This window comes from Athene cunicularia, unplaced genomic scaffold (assembly GCF_003259725.1).
Source record: "Athene cunicularia isolate RWA unplaced genomic scaffold, athCun1 BOjh376331_part2, whole genome shotgun sequence".
NCBI classification, from domain to species: Eukaryota; Metazoa; Chordata; class Aves; order Strigiformes; family Strigidae; genus Athene; species Athene cunicularia.
The window spans coordinates 2,551-12,186 of NW_020799154.1; the positions used below are offsets into that span (position 1 = coordinate 2,551).

A 9,636-nucleotide genomic window follows, 5' to 3' on the forward strand; every position below is an offset into this window, starting at 1 on the left:
GGTGGATCTGAGCGCAGCCGAGCCCGCACTGCCCCGCTCCATGCGCGCCTTCCTGGAGAGCGGCCCCAGCGGCCTGGCCGCTGCCCGGAGGTGGGTGCCCAGCGCCCCGGTGTCACCCGCGTGCCCCCGCCGGATCGAGCCCCGGCGCTGAGCCCCACCGGCCTCACAGGGCGCTGGAGTCGGGCCAGCACCGGGTGCCGCGGGGGACGGTGCAGCTCCTGGCGCCCATCGGGGACCCAGAGAAGGTGATTTGTGTGGGGCTCAACTACCACGACCACTGCCTGGAGCAGGACCTCAGGAGCCCCAAGGAGCCCATCATCTTCAGCAAGTTCCCCAGCGCCATCGTGGGGCCCTTCGATGACATCGTACACCCCGAGGAGAGCAGCGTGAGTACCCCTGCGCCCCCCCCGCGCCCCCGTCCATGGGGTGCTGCCCCTCTGAGCCCACCCAGCACCCCATGTTGTGTGTCCCCCCCTCCAGGAGGTGGACTGGGAGGTGGAGCTGGCCGCCGTCATCGGGAAGAAGGGGCGGCACATTGAGGTAACCGCCCCCTCCTCCACGTGTCCCCCCACCCTTTGTTAAACGTGTCCCCATTGTCACACCCCCCCCACCACCCCCAAGGAATCGTCCGCGCTGGACCACGTCGTGGGGTTCACGGTGGCCAACGACGTCAGCGCCCGGGACTGGCAGACAAAGAGGAACGGGAGGCAGTGGCTGCTGGGGAAAACCTTCGACACCTTCTGTCCCCTGGGGCCAGCTCTTGTCACCAAGGAGGCCGTGGCAGGTGGGGACAGGACGGGGAGGGAAGGGGACAAGATAGGGACTCTCCCAGTTAAAAGAGGAAGCACCAGGCATCAAATTTTCCCCCAAAGCAGCTGGTTTTCCCGAAGGGGGTGTTCACAGTGGCAGGCATCCCCCCAGCACTGTCCCTGTGTCCCCCCGCCGCCCGGTGTCCCCTCTGTCCCCACAGATGTCCACAACCTGAGGATCCGCTGCAGCGTCAACGGGCAGGTGATGCAGGACAGCAGCACCAACCAGCTCATCTTCCCCCTGCCCAAACTCATCGCCTGGGTCTCCCGGTAAGTGCAGGGGGAGGTGAGGTGCTGGGGCTTGGGGGGGGCCACAGCTGACACCTCCCATCGTGTCCCCCCTGCCAGATTTGTCACACTGGTCCCTGGGGACATCTTGCTAACAGGAACGCCTGCTGGTGTGGGGCTCTTTCGGAAGCCCCCCGTGTTTCTTAAGGTGAGAGAAAGAAGTGAGGGGGGGCTCAAAATAGGGCTGGGGTGGCAGAACGGGGACATAAAGAACCCCGGGGGGGACACACAAGGTGAGTGTGGGGCTTCCACCATCTCCCCTCGCAGAGAGGAGACGAGGTGCAGTGTGAGATCGAGGAGCTGGGCACCATCTGCAACAAGGTGGTGTGAAGACGGAGAGGCCAAATCCCACCCCCATTCAGCTGCCTTCCCCCGCTTTGGTGTTCAATAAAGCCAGGAGCCAGTCGGGGACCTGCTCCCAGATTTATTGGCACGACGGTGGCTGCTACGGCTCGAGGAACTGCTGGATGAAGGCTTCCAGCTTCCCCCGGTTCACGCTGGAGTGGAAAGGCTGGGCAAGGTGGAGCAGGGGGCCGGCGGGGGTCTGCACCTCCTCCAGCACCTGGAGAGGAAGAGGAGGATCACCCAGGGGAGTGGGGGACAGCTTGAGGTGGGGGGGGCTAGCAGAGCCCGCCCGTGCTTACCCCCATCTCCTTGAAGGCCTGCAGAGAGCTGAGGGCCAGGCTCCTGTTGGGGTACTCTGGAGGGAGAGAAATCCCTGAGGGAGAACCCACGTCCCACCCTTCGGCACCCACAGCCCGGTTTTATGGGGGTGCTGCCCCCAAAGCAGGAGGGAGGCCCCATCTGTCCCCACCCAAACTCACCGACACTGTCCTCCTCGGCCAGGAACTGCAGCAGCGCCTCCACGTAGGCTGCCTCTGGGGTTGGGGGGAGAGAAAGGGGGGTTAAATCACAGCTCCCCCCGTTCCTGGGGGGACACAGCCCCTCTCCTGGCCCAGCATAGAGCCAGGGCTGCAAGGGAGCTTTGGCTGTGCCTCAGTTTCCCCAAAAGCCAAGCCAAAGGGGGACTAGTGTGGTTGGAGAAGCAATTGTCCACGCTGCGGGGGGGGCCTACCAGTCTGGGGCCAGCTGGGTCGGCCCAGGAAAGCCACCGCTCTGGTGTAAGTCCTCAGCACAGGGCTCAGGAGCCGCCAGAGGAAGAGGAGGAAGCCGGGCGAGCCCTGAGGCTCGCTGAGCTGGAGGAAGAGGCGGGGGGAAGGCAGACTTTGGTGAAACCTCCATCACAGAGGCAGCCAGGGTGCACCAGGGGGACACCCCGAGTACCTTGAAGCAGCGCCTGGGGACGCTGCTCTCGCTGTCGCTGTCACTGTCGCTGAAGTCCATCCTGGCCCAGGGCCGGCCCTTGCCCCAGTGCTCGCTCCCCGGCTGCAGGGACAAAGCCGGGTGTCACAGCACCCATGATGCCAGCACCCTGCCCCCCACAGGGACCCCCCCCCTCCCTTGTCCCCTTCCCAGCCAGGACCGGAGGGCGCAGTAAGAGCTGAGCCACCCATCCCCAGCATAGGGCAGGGGGGTCCGGGGGGGACCCCCACCTCCTCAGCCTCCAGCAACCCACACAGGAGGAGCTTGTCCATGATGTCCTGGCTGTGGTAGTCGAGGGGCTGGCAGGGCTGGGAGAGAGGAGAAAAAGGGGCTGGCAGCAGCAGGACTCCCTGTAGCCACACAGGCAGCGGTGACAAGCCACTTCCACGCGATGGCAGTGCCACCCCACACCACCAGCCCCTACCTGGAGCCCCAGAAGGTTTAGGGGGAGCAGCCGGAGCAGCTCCAGGGTCTTGCGGTGCAGCTCGTCCTGGCTGACCACAACGCTGGAGAGGCTGACGGGCACTCTCAGGAAGGGCAGCATCTCCGCCAGCAAGGCGCGGATGGCACAGGCTGCCGGGAAAATGGCGTCCCCGATTTCCCCCATGTCCCCAATCCCTGGTGTCCCCAATCCCCCACGCCTCGCTCCTCACCTCCCACTGCCTCGTGGGCCAAGACGGGCAGGATGGCAGCGCTGTGGTGGCTCAGCACGCTCAGGGCCTCCGCCGAGGCCTTAGGGACCACCGCGATGTCACCGATGGGGGAGAGGTGGTAGCAGGTGATATGGGCTTTGAGCAGGATGAGGCTGTGCTGCACCAGGACACAGAGCTGCCCCGAGAAGCCCACGTCATGCTGGCCCAGCAGGATCTTCTCCAGCAGCCAGGCAAAATCTTGCATCAGCCGGGAGAAGAAGACGCCCTGGAGGAAGAAGAGGATGAGCTGGCTCCCCTACATGGTCGGGCAGCTTGGGAAATCTTGCTCCAAAGGAAGAGAAAGCTGGAAACCTCCGTGCCTCACCTCCCGGTGCTTGTGCAGCAGCAGCACGGACGTGATGGCCACAGCCATGACTGCCGAGCAGGAAACGCCGTCTGCAAGGGAGGGAGAGGCAATCGTTAGCCATCGGGGGAAGAGCCCCCTGCCCCGAGCCCCACAGGGAGAGGAGGCAGCAGCGGGCATCCCAAGGGGTATCACCCAGCAGATGCCAGGGGGGGCTTTTCCCCTGTGGGGGCAGGCAGATGGCTGGAGGCCGGACTCCTGCCTCCCCCTGCGGACCCCTCACCGCTCAGGCAGTGCAGGCCCAGCTTGGTCACCAGTATTTCCTCTTCTGCCTTCAAACTCACAGCCGTTGCTGGGCCAGGACCACAAACCACTGCTTTCTTCTGTTCCAGCTGGCTGGGACTGGAGGAAATGGGGTGAGAGGGGTGAGAAAGTGGGGCTAGGAGCAGACCTTAGATGCGAGATGCTCCCCCAAGGCTCGGCTCCTGCTTACCATGTGCCGAGGATGGTGGGCAACAGCAGCTCCTCCAGCGGGTTCCCCGGGCAGCTCTGCCCGACGAGGTTTTTGGCCACGAATTCCTGAGATTGAGGACAAACGAGCCTGTTCATGCTTGCAGCCCTCAGCACCAACAAGCTGACTTGATCCCTCGACTCCCCAGAGCCCCAGCAAGCCCCCAGCTTCCCCTAGAGATGGGTTCACTGGATCTCCTGGAGAACCCCAGATCCTCTTCAGCCACCCAAAACCCACCATCCAACCCCCAGAGCACAGGTCTGCTGGGGAGCGGCTGGGGGAACTGGGGGGGTTCAGTCTGGAGAAGAGGAGGCTGAGGGGAGACCTCCTGGCCCTCGGCAACTCCCTGCCAGGAGGGGGCAGAGAGGGGGGATGAGTCTCTGGAGCCAAGGCCCCAGCGCCAGGCCCCGAGGGAATGGCCTCAAGCTGCCCAGAGTTGGGAATGGTCAGGGTGAGGGTCATGGTCGGGCTGGAGGAGCTTCAGGGGCTTTTCCAGCCCAGAGGATTCTGGGGTTCTGTGTGAGGTTTGCACAGACACCAACATCACAGCAACAAACCCTCCAGAGCCGGGATGGACCCAGACAGGAGCCTCACCTGCAAACCCTGGTGCCGTACCTGTAAGGAGAAGGGCTGGGCGAAGTCTACCTGGACGCAGCCGAAGTTTCGGCGCATGGCCTGACACGCTGCCCAGAGGCAAGTGCCAAGGCCAAGGGGCTGAGCCCCACGCTGGGAAAAGAGGGGAGAGCAAAGCATTAATGGGGTGATGGAGGCAAGTGCTGCTCCCCAGGGACACACCCAGCGATTTAGGTGCTGCGCCCGCATCGACAAGAGCTCTCACCGCTCCTTCCCGGCACAAAGCGCCAGGGGCGACGTCGTAGGCGATGCCCATGGGGACCAGGAGGACGTCGGGGACAGCGCCGTCCCGCACAGCTCGGTACACCAGGGCCAGCCACTCCCGGGCAGGGGCCGAGAGGTGCTGGGTGACAGAGGGCTCTTCCAGGAAGATGAGCAGAGGCTGCTGGCTCCTCAGCACCTCCTCGATGTACTGGTGGGGGGAGACGGGGTGAGGCTGGGGGGCACTGGGATGCATGTGAGCTTTGCTGGGTGCTTTTGGAGCTTGGGGAATGTTTTATCCCTCCCAGCACCCCAGGCTGGACTTACCACAGCTAGGACAGCCCCTGGGAGCCCTTCATCCTGTTTGCTTGGCATCTGTCCCATCCTCAAGGGCAGGAAAATTCCTCCCAGGCGGCTGAGCAGGGCTCTGAGGGGAAAGAGGAGCCACCTTGCACAGGGCCATCACCCTCAGCTTTGCAAGTGCAATTCCCTCCTGGCTGGGTGACGACCCACGTGCTGAGCGCGATCAGGTGTGTGCTGCGCCTTACCGGAGGCGAGAGCTGCAGGCCTGGCCGCCCACTGTCACCCTGGGCACCCCCAGCCCCTGGGAGAAGAGGAGGAAGGACAGGAGCAACCCATCCAGCGGGGATTTGTGTGTGGAGAGAAAAACCAGCGGCACGTCGGGCTGCAAGAAAAGCCAAGGCTCAGCATCCAGCACGCTGGCAGCGAGACACAGGGCCGAGAGCGGCTCTCACTGATCCCTACCGTCTTGCGGGCCCTCAGCACCATCTCCAGCTGCCCTCGGTGGAGCTGCACGTTGAGGAAGAGGCAGTTCAGAAGCTTGAGTAAAGCCCAGTTGCACAGCCTGCAGGAAAACAAGCCAGTGAGCAACCCTGCAAGGGGCCATGGCTGCCCCCAAACCACCACAGAGACGTTACTCAGGCCACCCTTCCCTGCCTCAGTTTCCCCACCCAAACAGCAAAGGAGGCTGCATGAGACAGCTTGAACCAAAAAAAAAAAAAATCTCACTTCTCAGCTCCTGTAAGGCAAATAAACAGTTTTATTATAAATTAAGTTAAAACATTAAAGGCTGGATGTGACAAGACCACCCCCTTGTCCCTCAGGCAACAAAAGCTGAAGTCAATTACCCCTCCATCTCCCCCGTCCTCCCGCACTTACGGGAAGGATCCAAGCGCTTTTATCCCCTGGGTAATTTCTTCCCTTTAAATACTTCAGACTGCTCAGAGGGTTCTTTTATTACAGCTCAATCAGACAAGCAATTAGGCTACAATGCAACCTCTAATTGCCAATTTCTCAATGACAAGAGGAAAAAAAAAAAAGAGAGGGAGAGAGAAAGGAAAAGTTCCCTTTTGGTTTGCTTTGCTTTTATCCTCCCAGTGGTTTTTTTCTTCCCCACTCCAGTGTCAGATTCCAGCTCACTGGAAGAACTGGGGGAAATGTCCCCAGAGAGCTGCGCGGAACCCCAAGGGCTGCCTGCCCTCTGCTGTGCATCCCCCCAAAGGGTCCCTGCGCATCCCCCCAAAGGGTCCCTGCGCATCCCCCCAAAGGACGGATTGCAGTGAGGCACCCAGTCACCACTCAAAGCCCATCTGAAGGGGCTTAATACACAAGCTAAGAGCACAAAAAAAACCCCAAAACCCCTGGTGCGAAGGAGAGGGACTGGGAATGCCCCAGGCAGGAGCTGGGATCCCTCCAAGAGAAGGTGGGAGATGCCCCTGAAGGGGGATCCACACCCACAACCCTCCCCAGAGTGGGAGCGCGGACCTCAGCATGAGGAGGGAGAGCGGGGCCTGGATTTCAGCCAGGATCTTGAGTATTTCCTCCTTCCATGGCCAGTGGGATTCGCTGTCCCCGCTGGAGCCACGGGACCAGCCGGTAGTGACATCCCGTACCCTGCGGAGGGGGGATGGAGAGGAGGTGGGAAGCAGGAGGCAGAGCGAGGGGTTAAAAAGCATTCTCCATATTACAGTAATTACAGTGTACTGGCTGCCAGCCTCCTGCTGTGTCATTAGCCATGACAACGAGTTAAGTGACAAGGTCTGACAAGGCCACCTCACCCCATTGGGACAGAGACTGGGAGAGCCTCAGCAGCATCCCGGGGCAGAGCCCAGAGAGCTGGTTCCCCACCAAACTGGGGTGCAGGCTCCTTCTGAGGGTGCTGAGCACAGGGGGAACAAAGTCCCTTCCTCGGGGTGAGTTTTTGGGAAGGGTGCAGCAGCGAGGAGGAGCTGGCACATTTCCTTCCACTGGGCGCAGACGAGCGACCGAATGGGATCCCACAGGGCTGGGGGATGATGCTGCGGGTGAAGCTGACCCCAGAGAGCCCCTCCAGCTGCTCCCACTTACCTCTTGCTGCAGCAGATCCTCGAGGGGAGGTCTCTGGGGGTGTCAGCAGGAACTTTCCAGTCCCAGACAGCAAGGAAACCACAGACCCTTCGGACGAGCCAGCCCCGGTACCTGGGCAGGAAGACAGACAGCGATGTTCTGGTGCTTAGAGGCTTTTCCAGCGTGTGCAGCCCCCCTCAAACCAGCTGTTTGCAAGACTTTGAGATTTTTCGCCCCATTTTACAGCTGGGAAAATGGAGGCACCAGCAGAGCGATGCTCCCAGCCACCCTGGTCCTTGCAGCATCGCTCCTCACACAGGAGGGAAACTTGTGACTGCTAAAAACACGCAGGGAACGTTGCAGAGGTCCCAGATCGGGGCCTTTTCCGAATCTGCCCCCAAATCAGAGCTAGGCAGCACCTGAAAGGGACAGAAGGGAGGTTTTAGATCTCACAGAGCAGGCAGCAACCCAGCGAAAGGGCTGCAGGAGCAGGACACGGGAACTTCAGACCTCCGTCTTTCCCACTTGTGATCTCAGCCACCCCATCACCGGGCGGTTTTTAGCCACCCCACAACTCCCGCGTCGCTGCGGCGGAGATGAATTATTCAAAGAGTTTGAAAGCTGGAGCTGGGATATTTCAAGCTGAATAGAGTATAATGACCCGATTTGGAAAAATACAGTGCTAAATTGCTAAACCACCAGGGACTGCTCTGAAAAGGGGAGAGGAACCGAAGAGTCCAGCACCTCGGGAACAAAAAAAATATATCAGGCATCTGGCAAGGAAACGGCTCCTGGGGTCCAAGGAGGAAAAGGCTGGCTGACACCAGCCAGAGGTCCAGAGGGAGAGCCTCTGGGGAGGAGGAAGAGCAGGAGGGGTTGGGGAAGAGGCCGTTTCCCCTCTCCCCAGGGGCCAGGAGCCAGGCTTGCTCCAAGCGCTGTGTGCGTGAGTTTGTCCTTGTGCCGGAGCCAAAGAGGAGAACGAAAACACCCCCAGCCCCCCTGCCAAGTTCTTCCCAACAGCACCAAGATACCAAGTTTCATTTTAAAAAAAGAAACAACCCCAAATCCTCAACTCTGTGGATGACTTCTCCTCCCAGCCTGTGTGTGACTGCAGCCAGGGAACGGACCAAGCCCTCTCCACTGTTAGTAACACGCTGCACTCGAGAGATGCGGCTTCCAGCCTTTCAAAATATAATTAACATCCCCTCTTTTTGGATTAATTAGAGAGTAAGGATGACAGAGAGGCATCCCCACACTCGTGCAGCAGGGAAAGGGATTTCCATGGGGACTTGGACAAACCCTGGGGGAAAAAAAAAAGAAAAACAGCAGTTTGCCCAGCGTTCCAAGGCACAGAGCTGATCCGATCCTCACCGCGTGTCCTCCTCTGTCACCCGGATGACGTCGCGGAAGCCAAGAGAGGAGAGTTGCTGGTGGTAGAAACGACCCTGGAAGGAAAAAGCAGGGTTAGCTCTCACGGCAGCAGCGAAGGTGACAGCAGGAAAAGGTGGGGATGTTTGCCCCGCAGCAGCCCCCCACCCTCCCCGCAGGCATAAGACCCTTTGGATGGGACTTACCCTCGTCACGCCATCCCAGGATCCCAGACTTACCCTCGTCACGCCATCCCAGGATCCCAGATTCCCTCCGCAGCCAGCTCTGGGGAAGCCCAGAGCCCCCAGGGCCATGCTCTTACCCAGCTCATCGGGGTGCAGGTCTGGCAGCAGCGCCTTGAGGGCGGACGGCTGTAGTCCAGAAAAGGGATGAAAATTTCCACTTTCTGCCCCGAATCATAGATCCAGGCTTTCATCTGAGGAGGGAAAGACAGACAGCAGGGAGGGAGGGATGGCACAAATCCTGCCTGCCCTAGAAATACCAAATGTTGGTGAATTCTCCCCAAAACACATTTGCGCTGTTGCAAGAAGCCCCGTTACTGGGCTTACTGGGGAGAAATAAAGCAAGTCTATCTGGGATTGAAGGGGCAGCCACAAAGGGGAGACTCGAGGTGGTTTCCCCACTGAGGGGACACTGCCCCCCTCCCCAGATGAGGAGTCACCCTTGTTTCTCTGCCGCCGTCACCAGAGGAGCGTGGGGACCCGGATCCAGGGGGCTCAGCACCACAGGGGAGCTCGGGCAGCAGGCTCTGCACCAGGAGGAGGCTTGGAGACGCTCCAGCACCAGGCAGTGGAGCTCAGCTGTGGAGACACGGGCGAGAGGGGGTCGGTGAGAGCCGGGGGAGCACACGGGGAGACCCCAAACCCTTCGTCCTGCTTGTGCGAGATGCTTCCACCACCATCACCAGAGCCGTGGGGCAACGGGGCGACGCAGGATGGGACCCGCAGGGTGCTGGGGGGAGGCGCTGAGCCCCCTCTCCTCACTTCAGGCCTTTGCAGGGAAGAAATGGGGCTCCTCAGCAAGGAAATGGATGGTTCATAGCACAGAAAGAGAGGGGGGGGGGAAAGGCAGAAAAAAACCCCACAACCAACCCAGCAACCAATGCGCCAAAACCCCTCGGGAAAGGAATTTATTCTCCGT

General features: G+C 60.8%; 2 protein-coding genes across 2 annotated transcripts; one reads left to right on the plus strand and one right to left on the minus strand.

Annotated features, from left to right (window-relative positions):
• Nucleotide 1: 1 nt before the first annotated feature.
• Nucleotides 2-1,506, plus strand: LOC113490460 (fumarylacetoacetate hydrolase domain-containing protein 2-like; the record flags this gene model as incomplete). The annotated part of the gene is made up of 7 exons (XM_026866955.1): nt 2-90; nt 170-386; nt 481-540; nt 622-784; nt 971-1,079; nt 1,158-1,245; nt 1,365-1,506. Coding segments are annotated over 7 exons (789 nt in total), but the record flags the coding sequence as incomplete, so codon positions are not given.
• Nucleotide 1,507: 1 nt separating this feature from the next.
• On the minus strand, nt 1,508-9,081 carry GPAT2 (glycerol-3-phosphate acyltransferase 2, mitochondrial). The gene is made up of 20 exons (XM_026866956.1): nt 8,798-9,081; nt 8,479-8,552; nt 7,129-7,239; nt 6,547-6,675; nt 5,527-5,626; nt 5,310-5,446; nt 5,089-5,188; nt 4,766-4,972; nt 4,543-4,653; nt 3,910-3,995; nt 3,700-3,818; nt 3,438-3,508; nt 3,074-3,338; nt 2,845-2,993; nt 2,651-2,728; nt 2,382-2,483; nt 2,173-2,293; nt 1,922-1,975; nt 1,742-1,797; nt 1,508-1,659 (listed from the first exon to the last, which is right to left on the minus strand). The coding sequence occupies exons 1-20, from the start codon at nt 8,909-8,911 to the stop codon at nt 1,543-1,545; spliced, it is 2,301 nt and encodes a 766-aa protein (XP_026722757.1). The 5' UTR covers nt 8,912-9,081; the 3' UTR covers nt 1,508-1,542.
• Nucleotides 9,082-9,636: the final 555 nt, after the last annotated feature.

Excerpts from the sequence above, each read along its gene's own strand:
- GPAT2 (XM_026866956.1), bottom strand. The coding sequence starts at position 8,911 with ATGAAAGCCTGGATCTATGATTCGGGGCAGAAAGTGGAAATTTTCATC. Across the intron at positions 6,676-7,128 it reads AGGATCTGCTGCAGCAAGAG|GGTACGGGATGTCACTACCG; the intron begins GTAAGTGGGAGC and ends CCCCCTCCGCAG. Across the intron at positions 3,339-3,437 it reads TGCTGCACAAGCACCGGGAG|GGCGTCTTCTTCTCCCGGCT; the intron begins GTGAGGCACGGA and ends TTCTTCCTCCAG.